This window comes from Haliotis rufescens, unplaced genomic scaffold (genome assembly GCF_023055435.1).
Source record: "Haliotis rufescens isolate VD_foot unplaced genomic scaffold, xgHalRufe1.0.p SCAF_16, whole genome shotgun sequence".
NCBI classification, from domain to species: Eukaryota; Metazoa; Mollusca; class Gastropoda; order Lepetellida; family Haliotidae; genus Haliotis; species Haliotis rufescens.
In genome coordinates, this window is record NW_025963846.1 from 2,608,632 (window position 1) to 2,627,624 (window position 18,993).

General features: G+C 38.2%; 1 protein-coding gene across 1 annotated transcript; it reads right to left on the minus strand.

The window, feature by feature from the left end:
* Positions 1 to 4,432: 4,432 nt before the first annotated feature.
* On the minus strand, positions 4,433 to 18,395 carry LOC124144886 (store-operated calcium entry regulator STIMATE-like). The gene is made up of 7 exons (XM_046514501.2): positions 17,962 to 18,395; positions 12,820 to 12,868; positions 10,052 to 10,147; positions 8,598 to 8,719; positions 7,908 to 8,020; positions 7,281 to 7,364; positions 4,433 to 6,270 (listed from the first exon to the last, which is right to left on the minus strand). The coding sequence occupies exons 1-7, from the start codon at positions 18,218 to 18,220 to the stop codon at positions 6,031 to 6,033; spliced, it is 963 nt and encodes a 320-aa protein (XP_046370457.1). The 5' UTR covers positions 18,221 to 18,395; the 3' UTR covers positions 4,433 to 6,030.
* Positions 18,396 to 18,993: the final 598 nt, after the last annotated feature.

Here is an 18,993-nt window from a genome sequence, read left to right on the forward strand (position 1 = left end):
CTTAGACGACTGGGCCACCCGTGCCCCCTCTTTAGAAAAGAGCAAGGCACCTCTGGTACCTTCATATCAACACCTCTCGTCCATCTAGACTGTGTCAGTAGCTCCTCTAGGTATTGTTTAATACACTTGGTTCACAGATCCATTGATATAAAATTTCATAAATTTTGGAAGTAAAATAATGCTCTGGATAACAATCTATTTTAGGCTAAATAAAATAAAATAGTCTTGGTTCTCAGGCTGCCCACATCATCATAAAGTCTGCCACACATTTCATTTTTTTCCCATTTTCAAGACAAATATAAAAATCCTAATACTTGAAAACAATGAGGTCAAATAGAGCATGCAGTTACTTCCCTTTACATGCGCACTGCTTTACTGCACATCTTGTGTTATGGTCATGGCGGCAATAGGAGTTTGTATGCTTGTTTATGTAGGGAGGCCCTTTCCCAGGTTGATGGTACACAACTGTTTATTCGGTAACCTACCAGTTTGAAGAAGCACAAAAAAAAATACCACCACCTGCCATCACTATATTTTCAAAAGTCATTGCCTGAGAACCAATTCTTTTATTTTTGTAAGCCTTAGTTTTATTCTATATATTATTATTCATTTTTATTTATTTTATGCAAAGACTTGTATGCAGTCTCCTTTTCTTTCTGCATAAGAAATTTAATTTAATCTAAAAGGGGTAAATTTGAAAAGATGATGACATGACTTAATAAAATATTATTTTTTATTTCAACCAACCGTTAATGCTTTAATCAGTATCCACAAACCAAGTTAAACAGGAGGCCTAACATACATGTTTCTAGGAGCAAAACCAAGTGACACAAATCATTGTAAATATATTAAATGTCATGAGGCAAAAGAGTTCAAATTATTATGCTGATTATAACAGTTAATAGTATGTCATAATTGAATCATCATCATCATCATCATCATCATCATCATCATCATCATCATCCTACATAACATAGGAACAAGAACAAGAACATGATCTGGGAAGAAAGAAGAGTGACTTTGGAAATAAACGCCGCTTTGAACCATATTTCAGTCTCATCACGGCGTGTTCGCTTGATGTGGTAGGAAAGCTTGCAGTGATGCAGGTCTCTGAACTTTACCACCTAGGTGGAAACCCACGAGCAGAGGTATGGTGCTGACAAACCTAGAAACATCAGGGTGAACCAGGATTCTACGCCGCACAGCAAATTGCGGCACCTTAAACGGCTGGGATACCTGCATCCCCAAAATAAGGGACTTTACACATGAAACATGTCTAGAGTAAGGACTTTTACATAAAAATTAACACCAATCTCACTGAAACATTTACTCTAAGACGCTAACTTTGTGTGATGATCTGAGTGAGTGAATGAGTGAGTGGGGTTTAACACCGCTTTTAACAGTATTCCAGTTATATCGAATCATGTCAGCATACTGTTGGATGAAAGCCCAAAGTGATGCAGGTCTCAGACGTTTACCACTTTGGTGAAACCGACGAGCACGGGTATGGTGCTGACAAACCTAGAAACATACTCGGGGCGAACCGGGATTTGAACCCACAACCATAGCCCAAGGGACGCAACTCTGCACAGCGAATCGCGGCACCTTAGACGACTGGGCCACCCGTGCCCCCGATCTGAGAAGACATCCAGTGACAGTTATGTCATGTTAACCCTAAGCAACCTTTGACCACCCAATCTGAAATGAAGGAGGTGTGGATTCTTCAGCCAATCAGATGTCAGCTTTCTAAAATGATTTGGCTTTATTTCTTAACCACCTTGATTAGGACATTTTGACTTCAGTAAAAGAAAACCCACGCAGGACACAAGTATTCCTCCTATGGTACTCCCTTTTGGGTGTAGAAGCAGTGGAGCTCAGAAATGACAGGGGATACATAATATCCACAATATTACGGAGCAGCCTTCATTATGCATTTTGGGGAAAGGGTGTTAAGTTTGTTTTCAAGATCCAGAAATCAGATATGCTGTTCTGAATACTTTGCCCACATGTGCCAAGAATTTTGAAGCCTCAACACTGATTGGCTGATCATCGGGTTCGCCTCATGAGACTTTCTATGGATACGTTGTCAGATTGTCACACAAATCATATCAGAGTAAAATATCGGACTTTATAAAGATTGAAATTGTTGAAATTTGGTTACAAACAAGGTTTCCCTGTCCATTTGACGTTATAGGAAAGGGCCCTCAGAAAGTATACTGGCAAAAACAATTTTTCCACGAAATACAATACCAGTCACAACATGGACACATGACTAATAAGGGACATTTTGTATATTCATCAAAAATAATATGGTGTACTATTTACAATTTATTGTACATCTCTGGACCTCTCATTCTTCATAAATATCACCAAACACTGTACATTGTTTTCAGAACATGGAATTCTTTCGTGAAGTTAAAAGAAAGCAGGGACAGACAGGACCATACAAGAGCATGACGTTGTGCAACCATCACAGTAAAGACATATCACACGGTCTGGCCCTCCTCAACCAAAACACAGGAACACATTGCTACCTAACTTCTTCCTAAATAAAACCAGTAAACATCTTATTAGTTTCAAAGACAAAAGGCCAGACCAATTTCATGGAAATTTTTTAACCAATATGCCAGTTGATTACAAGGCCAGTTGTTTCATTTCCTAACAATTAGAGTTTTGAAATCAGCATACAAATGCAGATGAAAGAATGTACATGTTTATTAGAAGCAGTAACTTATTCTATAAATATACTCAAACATGGACACAAAAGTGGTCTGGCCTCTTCAAGTAACTCATACCAACGTAATCGGAAATCAGTATAAGGCTAAAATATAATAGTCTTGGTTTTCAGGCACCGCCCACGTCATCATAACGTCCACTGCATATTTTGTTTATATTTCCATTTTGAAAAAAAATAAAATCTTTGTATATTCCACATCTCGATCACACGCCCAGCAGAGATATGCTACAGTACTTGACATGATTTTGCCAATATATGGTAAACAAATTTTGGTTATATACGAGTTTGAACAACAAATATAACAAAAAACAACGCCCACCCGCCGACCCAATATTTTCAAAGCCATTGCCTGAGAACCAATTCTTTTATTTTTTAAAGCCTAATCTATGAGCTGTGACCATTTTGGGAATCTTATCGAACACACATTTACTTTACACAGTTCAGTAGTCACTGCAGAATTTGTAGCTAAATCATAAAATAATATCTCCAAGCTATCAAAGATCGTATGTTATTGCATTCTGTGGAGACTGGTAATAGTAAGTTGAATGGGTTTCCCTGAGGGCAATTTTATCACGGAAGACAAAACTGATTTGTGGATTTCACAGTTTTCTGTATTGGAAACGTGTTGAACACTGTAGGCCTGGGACGAGTCCGAATTTACTACCTGATCACCCCTCCCCCCTATTACCCGACCCTACCCGGGTACCCACTGTAGGTCTCAAGAGATAGGTACAAAATGTCCGATTGGGCATTTTTTTACCATAGCACTGGCAAAACATATTTAGATACATGTATTAAACAATCTGGTCACGTATACACTGAAGTTGACTCAAGTTATATCTTTATTCAAAGATATGAAAATTCAGAAGGAATGGGTGCATAGTCAGAAAGAAATGCGAACATTTGTGACTTGTAGTGTAACCATAGAGTTCTCGAATTTTTTTGTCATTTAACAATATATCACGTTTGACTAACCCCAGGTCAGAGTTGTCCTGTGGGTACCCAGGTCCTACTCAGTACCCACCCGAACCGGGTACCCGAGTTACCTGTCCCAGCCCTAGAACACTGCCAACATAATGTTAAGGACTTTCCTATTTTTGATATTAAAGCTTCGATGACTTGTTCACAGCAGTTGAATTACAATAGTAAGTTGAAACATGAATCACATGGCATAATTCACATTTTGATTTAAATTGATTTAAATACCACATGATCCCCTTTTATGACACACTCCCCACCCCAAATCCAAAGCAAAAATTATGTATCATAAATCAAATTTACATATCGGGTACACTCAATACAAATATACATAATGTGGCCTCATAGTAGACATGGTGTTTCTGCACCCTGTGCTTCTGTTATATACTGCAAAATGAAAATCAGATATGATATTTGCAGAATAAGTGCTCTGAGCGCTTACAAAATTGACAAATTGACACTTATTAATACAATTAACGAGTCATACCGTATTCGACGTAATAAGCGCCCACGGCGATATTTGCTAATATATTGGCTAGTGAACAATCCCAATTGGCACCCCTTCCGAATGATCAATGTACACAAGACTTATTTATTTGTGTATAATACACACTCGTGTGTTATACATGTTATATGCACCCTTAATTATGGGCAATTAAATTCTCGAAAAATATATCTGTCGTACATAAACATTTCAGGCCGTCAGCATAAACCACAAAATTAATCTTTCAACGGTTTTTTTCACCAAAATAATATTCTAATAAGAGCCCGTTATTTCCAATTTTGAGAGCGCCCTGGGCGCTTATTACGTTGAATACGGTATTTGTTTTCAGAGATTGAGCGGAAGTGAACAATCCTAATTCAAACACTGATGAAAATCAAGCCTTTTTGATAATACATGTAGTTACGAGGCAGTTATAACCCCTTGTTCTCAGTTTCCAGTAATATATGCCGGAAAATATGGATGTGAATTTTCGGTCTCAGTAGGAGGCCCTTTCAAAGATCACTTACAGAAATTGGTCTGGGGCGCTTTTTGAAACAGGGCACTTAATATGTCGAATACGGTACAAAAACCATCTTGCAGAGTGAATGTTAGCAACTTTGAATATATAACTAAAATGCTCTTTCCAAGACAAATCAGTTTAAGCAGTACATATTTTGGCAACAAAAAGAGAAACAACAATTGCTGACAAACTAATCTCAAACAAGAATTGTAAATGTCAAGTTTGCATGCTTTGATATAAATATGCTACAGATATATAACTGTTGCAACATGAGATATACTTGATCAGTATTGAAAGTACGATGGGAAGATACGTCACTTTCAAACATTTTGTGGTTATACGTTTGAATCACAAATAAACTCGCATCCAGCGACCATTATCAGGAGCCATTCATGGAGGCTATGATTAAAGTAGTTATCAGACTGCCTGGTATATATATTCATAGGGTTAGAACACTTATTATTTTTTCTCAAATCAACCATTTCATTCTTGAACAAGAGAATGTTTTCGTATGGTTATCATAATTAACAAAAGGTTGATGGTCTAAATAAAAGTCTCATAATACATTTACTATAGCTTCACTGTAGGGCTGGGAACAGTACAAATTTACCACCTGGGTACCCACCCCCCTATTACCCGACCCTACCCAGGTACTGTAGTTCTCAAGAGGTAGGTGCAAACTGTCCGATTGGGAAAAGTTTGACCGTAGCCCTGGCAAAATGTGTTTAGATACACGTATAAACTGATCTGGTCATGCATACACTGAAGTTGAGTGACGTTTTATTTTTATTCAAACATAAAAAGGTCCGAAGGAATGGGCGTAGTAGTCAGAAAGAACTGTGATAATTAGTGATTTGTTTAAACATAGAGTCCTAGATAATTTTTGTCATTAACAATATATCACGTGACTAACCACGGGACTGGGTAGTCCTGTGGGTACCCGGGTCCTACCCAGTACCCACCCGACCCGAGTACCTAAATTACCCGTCCCAGCCCTACCTCACAGCAACACTAACCTTTGAAAATAGTTACATAGATGTCTGATCTTACATAACATTACTAACAAAGCAAACACACTGGTGTAATTCAGCATTTCATTTTCAAATGTCATCATTCATATGTCTATATACATCACCAAGATCTCACTGTATGTCCCTGCAGACTGGACTTCATACAATAATAGATCGGTTTGTTAAATGGAGTCCGGGGAAAGTTAACAATCTTTCATTTGAAAATCTAGTGAAATATATTTCTTGCTCCAAAGTTCCAACAAATGACACCTTCTCCATTATATTCGGCACACAGGGAGACTCATGTTGGCAGTAGGCTAATAGAGCTGTCCAAAGATCTCTGTCTCGTATCCCCATCCTCGTCTGTGGATAACAACATGTCCGACTCAAAATCTTCAGCTTTTTCTATGCGATTGTAGCAGCGGACTCGTTCTGATCCTTTGAAATATTTCACAGACGTTTCGTCACTATTCACATACACATGCTTGGTGTTCTGAATGCTCTGCTTCAAAAAGTTGTCCACTATCCAGAAAATGAAAGCCTGAAAAATAAATACAATGAAATAAATTTGTATTTAAAAAAGCACAATCATCAATCAAATTACTGATGTCACTTTCAATTTTGTTTGTTTAACGTCACTCAGCAATATTTCAGCTTTATGATGGTGATCTGTACATAATCAAGACCAGAAACTCTAGTGATTGACACCATGAGCATCAATCTACACAGTAGGGATACAACGTCATGCATCAACCAAATCAGCAAGCCTGACCAACCGATCCCGTTAGTCACCTCAAGCATGTGTTGCTGAAGACCAATTCTAACCCAGGTATTCCCAGGCTTTCTACATAAGACTACAAGGATAGAAATTGATAGGACTGCATGTGTTATCAGTATATTGATATAAGCTTTTTAAACGATAGGTATTGCGATATTTTTTGGTCAGGCATATTGGGCAAAACAAGTATGACAAGTTTTGTTATTGTATGTCTTGTCTAACCTAAAATCTACACAGAAATCCATTCGCAAATGATGTCATTCGCCACCACTCGCCCCTTTCCGTAACCTGCAAGAAGACTCGTCCCCCTATCGATGAATGTTATGTGCGAAAATACGACAAACCAATCAGAATGCGCGTATGATTTCAAGTTCTTCGTCAAAGAATCCCTCAGAAATAATTTTTGATTTTACATGTCTTGCATCTAAAAATGTACCCAAGACACAGTTAAATGTGTTCAATCATACTGTATAATTCCGCATGTCCAGATATGCTTTAAATTGCAACTGAAATATATATAATATATGGGGATATATATGTGAACCATTACGCAACAAGTTGACAGTTGTTTTAGGTATGCCCCTTTGTGCTAAGACGGAACCTGGTCGCAAAAATGGCCACGAGAGGGGCACGAGTCGCTATTTGGCTTGTCCCGGAATAACACGAGTTGGTCACGAATGAAATGATGTTTCTCTTTGAAATTTATTGACAAAAGGTCGGAAATGAGGAAGTGATTTTTGTCTAGATCCGAGACCTTCAAGGATGACACTTACGTTGACTACCAGGGGGACCAGGAACATCACCAGCACCAGCTCCAGCTTCGGCTCTTTAATTGGGGACATTATGAAAGCCCTTACCTGGAAGCAAGGGTAGCATTAAGCAGAATGAAAACAGTCATACAAGTGAGAGTGATTGCGTATGGTTTTACGCCGCTTTTAGCAATATTCCAGCAATATCACGGCGGGGGACACCAGAAATGGGCTTCACACACTGTACCCACGTCGGGAATCGAACCCAGGTCTTTGGCATGACGAATTGGGACACACAATTGGGATACAATGACATGCATCAACCATGTCAGCGAGCCTGACCACCCGATCCCCTTAGTCGCCTATTACAACAAGCATAGTCACCTTTTACGGCAAGAATGGGTTGCTGAAGACCTATTCTACCCCAGATCTTCACAGGCCCAAAATGTGATGACTTAGACACTGGACCACCAGTGCACCTGCATCCGTTATGATGATATTTTGGAAATACAATGAGTTTGTAAAATGGACAAATATGACAATCAAATACACATTAGAGAGAAAATCCTTCATAATATATCTTTAATTTGTAATTTCTCAAAGATTTTATCCAAGAGTGAAATAGCAGATATTGTAGTGGCAGCAACAAACTTTTGTCCAGAACTTGAAGAGCACGAGCAGCGTGACGAGGATCTTTTCTACAACCATCACCAGGATGTACAGGCCACACTGCCCCACCCACGCATTGCACTGGGGAGGATCACCTGCAACATAACAATTATGTAGTGCAGAATAAACAACAACCTACCAGGAAGTAGGAACAATGCGTCGCAAGGCTATTATGAACTATGAGTTTCTGAATGACAGGCTGGTCAGCACAATGAAATAAGATCCTGATTTTTTTTATTTTTAACAACTTAAAAATGAAAATATTTTTTTACAAAAAAATAAGAATCAACAAACAATATATGTTTAAATACAGATATACGTCTAGATGTTGATTTAGAGTTGGGTGGGTTTTTTTCACCAGTTCTTGAAGACATAGCAAGGACCTGGCACTCCAAATAACACAAGGGTCAACTTGCACAAAGGGATCTTAGCGCTATGACAAACTTAACTCAGATACTCTTAGCGCTAAGATCGCTTTGTGCAAGTGGGTCCAGAGCCTTGCTGCAAAGGGACACAACTCTGCTGGCACATTAGTCTTCTGTCAGCTGCTTGTGCCATGTGTTTCTCTCGTGTACATCAATAAAGAATGTGATATCAATATGGATTGTCTATGTAATAACCAGAAGCAGCTACAGGCTAGTAAGAACAGCTGGTGTAGTCCCACAATCTTACCATATTCCCCAAAGTATAATGTGGCCAGCTTGTTTCTCCTGACAATTATCTGGGTGAGTTTCAAACCTAAATAGATGATGAGAATCCCAATTGTTGAATCCAGAAGGAAACTGATAAAATACCTGGAAAAAAGAAGATTTTATTGAAACTTGGACAAAACAGTGGTTTTTCCCCGAAATTGTTTGTTTGTTGTTTAACGCAGCACTCAGCAATATTCCAGCTAAATGACGGTGGTCTTTAAATAATCAAGTCTGTACCAGACAATCCAGTGATTGACATCATGAGCATCGATCTACGCAATTGGGATACGATGACATGCATCAACCAAGTCAGCAAGCCTGACCACCCGTTCCTGTTAGACACCTCTTACGAAAAGCAAAGTGGTCTTTTAAGGTATTTTTGATTGTAAAGTTAATAGCATCCCAACATACATGAAGACGTGGAACGTATTATGGATAACAACTTCTTTATTCTTTGTAACAACGTTTCAGGGCTATAGGAAAGCACCAAACATCAAGCTCTTTGTTGTTCCCAAAACTTGAAATATGTTCTATTTGTAGATTTCTATCGGATTTTCTGCGCAAAATGAATTGACACACATTCTTTGAATATTGCAACTGCAATTTTAAATTATGTTAAGGATTGACTGTGTATTTTTTTCGGTTCATTGAGGTATGAATCGAAAAACCGATGTGCAAACTGTATGAATCCACGTTTTTTTTATGAATATGCATGAAAGTCGCTAAATGTCCTGTGCATGACGATACACGTGAGCAGAAAGGGAATTCCCTCGACTGTATAATATTGGGATTCCCAGACATTCCGCAGTAATAAAAGTAGTGCGCCGCGGTGGGCGTGGCTTAATTCTTTACATTCATTGGGAAATGAATGCAATAACACGTCACCAATTCAGCTAATCAGAATGCAGGAATTTCCATGAACACAACGAAAATTTAATTATTAACCTATGATTGTGCATAGCAAAGGCAAAGCTAGGATGGAAATCCCATCCACCCCGTTGGACCAAACCACATAACATTGGATCTACACATATACAAAGAAAGGTTTGAAATTATTTAATATTTTCAATAGTCCACAAAACTCCTAATGCTAAAGAGTGTCCATCTACCTAATGATTAAGTGGTAGACTAAAAAAAATGTCACTGGTACTTAACAATTCTCAGGGTGGTGGGGTAGCCTAGTGGTTAAAGCATTCGCTTATCACCCTGAAGACATGGGTTCAATTCCCCACATGGGTACAATGTGTAAAGCCCATTGCTGGAATATTGCCAAAAGCGGTGTAAAACCATACACAATCACTTAACAATTCTCAGACGAGCAGACTTATTATAATTTCAAAACCTGTAACCTTATAGCAGATACATTCACTGGGACTTGTATGATCCAGATTAAACAATGTAAAACAGGTTGATCTGCTTGATGAAGTTCAATACCATGTACATGGGTCATCCTGGAACATATCTGCTAGGAAGACGTTTGCAAAGTGGAGGACGGCTGCACCAAATCCTTGTTTGGAGGTGTCATAAAACCTGCAGATGGAAAAAACAAATGTCACACAGAAGACAAATACAACCAACTCAAACAAACATCACAAAATGTAGCCGTTTTCAGACATGCAACATAAGCACCCTGTAGGGCTGGGATGAGTCCAAATTTACTACCCGGTTTACCCGCTGTTGGTGTCAAGAGATAGGTACAAAATGTCCGATTGGTAATAGTTTGACAGTAGCCCTGGCAGAATGTTTCTAGATAAACTTATAAAATGATGTGGTCATGCATACACTGAAGTTGACTGAAGTTTTAGCTTTGTTCAAACATATTTAAGTCAGAAGGAACGTGTTCATAGTCATGAAGAAATGCGAACATTAGAGACTTAAAACTGTCGTGTAACCATGTAGTTATATAGTGAATTATGGTCATGACACAATATATCACGTGACTAACCACGGGTCCGGGTAGTCCTGTGGGTACCCAGGTCCTACTCATTAAAAAAATGTAGTTATATAGTGAATTATGGTCATGAAACAATATATCACGTGACTAACCACGGGTCCGGGTAGTCCTGTGGGTACCCAGGTCCTACTCATTACCCCCCCCCCACCCCCACCCCTTCCCCCACCCCCGACCCCGGTACCCGAGTTACCCGTCACAGCCCTAGCACCTTGCATTTGTACCAAGTCCTCTGTTGCTTTATAAAAGCATCACCTTGGCAATCCTTGGTCCATTACACTTCTACCTTAGATTTGGTTGTTTGTTGTTCAACACGCAATCAGCAATATTCCACCTATATGATGGTGGTCTATAAATGACCAGACAATCCAGTGACGGAGCAATCTATGCAATTGAGATACGATGACATGCATCAACCAAGTCAGTGAGCCTGACCATCCGATCCCATTAGTCGACTCTACCGATAAACTTGGGTTGCTGAAGACCTATTCTAACCCAGGTATTCCCAGGCTTTCTACATAAAACTACAAGGATAGAAATTGATAGGACTGCATGTATTATAAGTATACTGCAATGTTTGTTATTATTTGTATTGTTTAACCTAAACTCTACACAGAAATTCATTCATAAATGATGTTTTCCTTCAAAATTTATTGCCAAAGAGTTGGTGATTTTTCTTTAATGGTTACTGACCATTTCGACTTTGACATCATAATATATACTTTAGTATGTAGAAAACAGGATCTGCATGTACAATCAGAGTCAATCACTGCCAAACACCTTAGCTCACACTATATAGCAATACAGATACCTGTATGGCCAACCCATGCTTGCCATAATAGGCGACTAACGGGATCGGATGGTCAGGCTCGCTGACTTGCTTGATGCATGTCATTGATCCCAATTGTGCGGATCGACAATCATGATGTCAATCTCTGGTTTGTCTGGTCCAGACTCGATTATTGACAGACCGCCGTCATATAGCTGGAATATTGCTGAGTGAGGCGTTAAAAAACAAACAAACAAATCTGTATGGCAATTGATAGCAACATAATTTTGTGGCCAATACACAGCCCTAGAAATTAACCTTATGACACAGTACATGTAGCAATATTTGCTATAAAGTTTCATTTCCTGGCTTGGTAATTTCATTTATGACATAGGTGCAGTTCACGTCAACTTCAATAGATTGGCTAAAATTAATAAAGAATTTCATGAGAAAATCTAAAATTGATCCTTGAACCAAGATAATTGTTTCACCATATGTTTGTACAGTTTTCATCTCCTTAGAAAATCAGTTTGGGTCAAAGAAGTGCTAATTTTCAAATATTAGAACGATGCTCCCTAAAAACATCTAAAGCAGTCCAGTGTTTCCGCTGGCTTTTGAAACTGCCAGTCCTGGGTGACTAGCAAATCTGAAAATTACCAGTCCCCCCGAATTTTTGTCAGTCCAAACTTTCAACAAATCAAAAATTGTCTGAAAGTTACCTGGATTTAATTATTTCAACATCAGGTTTAATGCAATGACATCATATCTGAAGTCACTCAGATAGATCTACACATGATTCACACAAAGTTCAGTAACAATTTTATCTCTTTTTTTTAAATTTCATGTCTAAGTCGCTAGAAATAAAAATTTAATTTCAAAGCAAAGTGAATGTTATTTCCTTGCACTAAAAATAGACAGGGGAAACCCTGATGGACAGACAAGCTGACTTCGTTAGAAAATATACTTATATGAACATCGCCAATGTTTTGTTCAACAACAAAGATTTATAAGGTACTTTATTTGCCAGTCCACAGGGACTGGCAGTCACATGAATGTTCAAGCATATATTTTACCGGTAAAAAAATGGTAATTACCGGTAAAGGGGGGCACTGCAGTCTTTTCCACAAATTACCTACTTTATGCATTACCTATACATTTCGTGTTGTTATGATTCCAACATAAACGTCCTTAAATAATCAAAGTCTCATTGTCTTGCAAAGGAACACATATAACTTTCAAAACGATTCCTAAAAGTTTTGCTTATTGGTCAAATTATGCAGATCATGTAGGACAAAAAGGGTCCTTATCTTATCCTGGCCTCTCGACAACAACTTCAGTTTAAAAAACTTAACTGAGATAAAAACAACTTTCACTTTTGCAAGATCCTTAGATGGCATGAATAAATTATTAAAAATCACAATAATTGATTAAATAAATTATTACACCACAAAGCACACAATGTCAAGAGTAAAAAGACAGTACCATATTCTCCATGGACGCCTTGCATGTTTGGGTTCGCAGTATCGCTTGGCTGAAAACAAACATCAAATATCAATTATCATGTCAAATTGTTGAGAGATGTCAACAGCTTAGGCTAAAAGAATAACAGTCTTGGTTCTCAGACACCGCCCGCATCATCATAACCATGATAACATCCACCGCTCGTTTCAATTTTTATTTCCATTTTCAAGAAAAATAAAAACAATGTGATCCAATATAGCCTGCAGTTACTTCCCTTTAACCGCACACTGCTTTACTGTGCATCTCGTGTTATGGTCATGGGGGCAATAGCTGTTTGTATGCTTGTTTATGTTGGGAGATCCTTTCCCAGGTTGATTGTACACAACTGTTTATTTGGTTATATACTAGTTTGAACAAGCAAAAACAAAAAAAGAACCCATCGCCCACATGCACTATATTTTCAAAAGTCATTGCCTGAAACCAATTCTTTATTTTTTTTAAACCTTATGGACATATTTCAGAGCTTCATATTGATTTCAATATATACTGGTACTTAACACAACTCCATATGGATCAAGCTGTCTAGTAAACCCTCAATGAGAAAATAATGATCCAGGTACAAGAAATATACTGCCAGGCTCATGTTTCCTGGATACAGGGGTCAATGACCTGGGTCCCTTGATAATCTGAAGTCCTGATATGATGATCATGATGATGGATATACAATATTGTAAACAACCTTCAGGAACTCAACAGGCCGACTTAGAAACTGGCTCATGGTTGTTTTATTTGTTATAACTGTTTATAAAAACAAGAACCTGTTTCACAAAACAGGCTTTTGCCCAGGGTAAAACCTGTGACATGAAAAGAATATTTCACAACTTATCAGTACATCTTAGATCTTTTACAGAAGATAACATACTACTCACTCCAACATTCACTCTAGTAATACACTGCGTATATGGCATATGCATAAACTATTAAAGCTTATATATATATATATATATATATATATATATATATATATATATATATATATATATATCATACTGCATTGTAGGAAAGTATATATACCGTATTCGATGTAATAAGTGCCCAGGGCGCTCTCAAAATTTGAAATAGGGGTCTCTTTTTAGAATATTATTCTGGTGGGAAAAAAAACAGAGTTGAAAGATCATGAATTTTGTGGTTTATGCTGACAGCCTGAAATGTTTATATGCGACATATATATTTTTCCAGGATTTAATTGCCCATAATTAAGGGTGTGTATAGCACATGAGTGTGTATTAAAAACGAATAAATAAGTCTTGTGTAGATTGACCAATCGGAAGGGGTGCTAATTGGAATTGTTCACTAGCCAATATATTAGCAAATATCGCTGTGGGCGCTTATTAGAGCGGCACGCTTATTGCGTTGAATACGGCTTATCATATTGCATTGTAGAAAGTATATCAAGTACATGGTCTCAAACAGTAAAGTTTAAAGTGTAAAACTAAATTAAAGTGAAAGCTGCTCCTCATTATCAAAACATTTATGATACAGCATCCAAACCCTGGGGCAGTCAGGTAGCCTAGTGGTTGAAGCGTTCGCTCGTCATGCCGGAGACCCGTGATTCCCGACATGGGTACAATGTGTGAAGCCCATTTCTGGTGTCCCTCGCCGTGATATTGCTGGAATATTGCTAAAAGCGGCGTAAAACCATACTCACTCACTCACATCCAAGCTCTACAGAATTTTGGCTCATAGTAATTTTAACTGTAAGAGGTAACGAAAATTAAGAAACCTATCACTGATGATTATTTGATATAATAATTAACAGTAGTTTATGAGCAGGCTTTTTAACTAATCAATTATTTATCACATTAAGTTACCATGGTTACAATTTGGTAAAGCTAGAAAAAAAACTTTAATCCAGGTGGCCTGATATGTTTGGTTTTCTTTACATGTAAAACATTTAAATATATGCATAGAAATAGCCATGATTAAAACAACTTCACGTGACAGCTGACCTGAGCTTTAGCAATTCTCAATAAATTGGATATTGAAAGTGGAAAAACACATATACACAAATACTCAATCCATTTATATATTGAGCTGATATTATTACATTATACATTTATAGGCACACAGACATTTGAAATTCAAATATATACTTGACATTTGAACATGATGAAGAAGCTGGTCTATATACAGTCTAGTAGTGGGATGATACATCGAGGTGTGTTTTTACTTCTTGATACAAGTATCAATCACAATTGCACACCAGGTAAAAAGTATCATTTCTTATCTTAAATGTATTCATTAATAAATGTTACACCAAACACTAATCACTAGTGATAAGGAGTAGTGAAAAGGTCAATATTTTCATCAATTGTGCCATACTCGACACCTGGAACTGTAAATCGTTTGTGTGCCAGGTATTTGGCCATCCTGTCTATGAAAAAGATGGTTTACGCACCACAGATAAGAGCACATGCAAGTATCGTGATATGGATGGAATCGTGAGCAAGGAATCGTGATATGTATCAGATCACATGGCTGTGTATTGTCAGAGCCCTAATATACACATGATTTGAGGAAGAAGTCACCACTGCAGTGTGAAACATTTTTATATGTTTTGGGAGGAAAGAATATGTCAGCACAGGCTCAAAGAATCATGATAACTGTCACCAAAGAGAGTGAGTGAGTGAGTGAGTTGGGTTTAACGCCGCTTTTAACATTATTCCAGTTATATCACGGCGTGTCAGCTTAATGTGTGAGGAAAGCCCGAAGTGATGCAGGTCTCAGACGTTTACCACTTCAGTGAAACCCACGAGCATGGGTGTGGTGCTGACAAACCTAGAAACATAATCGAGGCGATCCGGGATTTGAGCCCACAAACATAGGTTTCTGGCGTGCCAAAGGGACTCAACTCTGCAGAGCAAATCGTGTCGCCTTAGACGACTGGGCCCCCCATGCCCCTCTGTGAACAAAGGGTGCAATGATATTGACGATATGTTCTCAAAGACAATACATGATACGATAAAGGGATCCATGTCATTATCTTGAGGCACTTTATACAAAGTAATTTATTCTGTAAAGAGAATGGATGTAAATCATATGCACTGCAAGTAACAGATGGCAAACATGATAACCTGTATGAACATGTATATTCTCTTAACTACTATCAAGGCACACATGCACTGTCCCTTTCACATTTTCTTACATATATCATGATTATACTACATCAGTTTGGTTCAAACGAGGAAATCCCTATCAATAATAATCATAAAGCTACACAATTGCTACCCCAACTGATGCATAACAAACTAATCTGTGATATAACAGTTGCTTAACACATCAGAGTTTAGCGATAAATGCAGTTGTTTCAGGATCCTGACTCTTAATACGAGGATATATGCACATCTGTGGATATTCTGGACCTGATAGTGATATAGGCGATTACCATATTTCTTGGCAGGTTTCTTTGCAGGATAAACTTAAGCCAAAGGATAAAAATGGTATCCATTTGGATCATATATGGAAAAAGTTTTGTTTATTTGTTTGTTGTTTAACGCCGCACTCAGCATTATTACAGCTATATGACAGCGGTCTGTAAATAATCGAGTCTGGACCAGACAATCCAGTGACTGACACCACGGGCAACGATCTACGCAATTGGGATACGATGACATGCATCAACCAAGTCAGCGAGCCTGACCTTATGGATAAGGATGCAAAAATAAAAGGCCAGGTCAGTGCTACTTTTAGTGTTTACAGACAAACATGGCTTTGCCCTTGTCAATCAATGATCGAATCAGAATGAACCATCGTGAATCTGCAGAAAACACTGGGATAATTGTTATGATTATCCAAACAATATACTGGTACTAAGACACTGAAAATTGGAGTCTAACTGGAACATTTTTGAGACATTTTACATGTTTTGTCATCTTTGGAGATATAAATTGCAAAACAATTCAGTGAGGACACTACCCTATTTGGATCATTTTCCATATCTATGCTTGTTGACCTCTTGCTTCTTGAAGTCTCCCCCTGAATTTAAAACAGTTACATTGTTTCATTTTGTTGTTGTGTGTACATTTGACTCTGCACTTCGTAATGACAAGGCAGGCAGACTCAAAACAAACGTGACGTCTCATAGACTAGGATTAAAGTAACTTCCCTTTGACAAAGGGCAGTTACTCTAGCAGACTGATGGATTCCTGCGAAAGGCAAGTAGAATTAGTATGTGTATGCAATAGTTATTTTGCTGAAAAGCATTTGCTCCACTGTCTGAGAAACAGGTTTCATTTGAAACCATATTGACTGTTGTCCCTGACCAACTGACAAATCCCTAATCTTCTAACATCATAAATATTAATGCGCGCATTCCATGGAACGAATGTTCGGTTAATGTTTGTGAAAGATGAGAAAAGGTTTTTTGATACAGAACTTAACGACATTATATGAAAAAGACGTTATCACGCTTGTGTGTTTTGGTATGTTAAATATCCTGTATTGGGAATAAATTCTATGTATTTAGCTCTCCAAGACTCGCCAAATACACAGTTTATTCCTAATACATGATATTTACATCCAAAAACACACTATTAAAAACCTCTACATGTCTTAAAATATGCTTTTGTGAACACAGTGCAGTGGTCATGGGGTACATGTTACCATAATTGTTACCAAGTGTATCATGCTGCAACACATTATGAACATAACTACTAGGGCTGGGACGAGTCCAAATTTACTACCCAGGTACCCACCCCGCTGATACCCGACCCTACCCAGGTATCCGCTGTAGGTCTCAAGAGATTGGTACAAAATGTCTGATTTGGAATAGCTTGACTGTAGCCCTGGACAAAATGAATTTAGATGCACATACTAAACGATCTGGTCATGCATACACTGAAGTTGACTGAAGATTTATCTTTATTCAAATATATAAACGTCAAAAGGACTGGGTGCATAGTCAAAAAGAAATGCGACGATTCGTGACTTGTAGACAATGTAATGTAACTATATAGGCCTAGTTCTAGATCATTTTTGTCATGAAACAATATATCACATGACTAACCACGGGTCCGGGTAGTCGTGTGGGTACCCGGGTCCTTCTCAGTACCAACCCGACCAGTGTTAACCGTCCCAGCCCTAGTAACTAGCCTACATACGTACCTATCAAACACGAGAACGCCAGAAGAGCCAATAGTCCCTGAACAAGGAGGCCTAGCGGTCCCAGCAGGTCCCCATTTGTACAATGCAGGATACCACTTTCGCTTGGGAATTTCGGTTGAGACTCTGGATCCGATGATACGTTCACATCATATACATGTTTGTGAGGTGACTGGTCTGAATCTAGCGACGTCAGCGACATGCTTTCAGCATTTGCTCTAATGTCAATTTGTACGGCTGTCAAACTGTCAACCAAACCCATCGTAGTTTCTCCATTTCCTGTAAAAAACACCTCTTGGAGACACACACACAACCTTTTTGGTGATTTATGTAATAACACTATTAAGGTAGGCTCATTTTCGTCCAACTGAACAACGATCTATAACATCTTCATTAACAAAACACGTTCGCAGATTCTTGACAGCAGACAAACCGGATGTTTTCTACACTTCCGGTGACAATAATGCTATTTCCCTTCGACAAATCACACGTCGATAATGGCATCCGCGCGTACTTGTCTTTTCATCAGTATCGCTTCATAGCGACTAGTATAAGACTGAATTTTAAAATTATCATATTTTATAAGTTAAAGTTATCGTACATTAACAACCATTGCAAAAAGAGTATTGTAAGTATTTGAACCATGACTGTAGTTCCCGTATCGTGATCCAAGCTTAATCGCTCGTTGTTGCCTGGTGATTGCAACCTTATACTCACAACTTGCTTCTGTTACGACACATTCCTATTCTGACATTTGACAGTTATGATGTAATGACGTTGATGTCATACGCGCTAAATGTCGGTGTCTAACAATAATTTCAGAAGTTTGGCCTGTTTTGAGTGACGACCTCTATCGGTTCATGTTATATTTACAGCCCAGGTTAAAACACTGATTTCGATATTGATCCGTGGTTAGAATTAATCCTCGTTGAATAGTTTGTACTGGCAATACAGGGGTCTCTGGATAATCAAAAGATATACACAGGTTTAAATAGGAATATCGTGTTTTAACCTAACGCCATGAACTTAAACGAT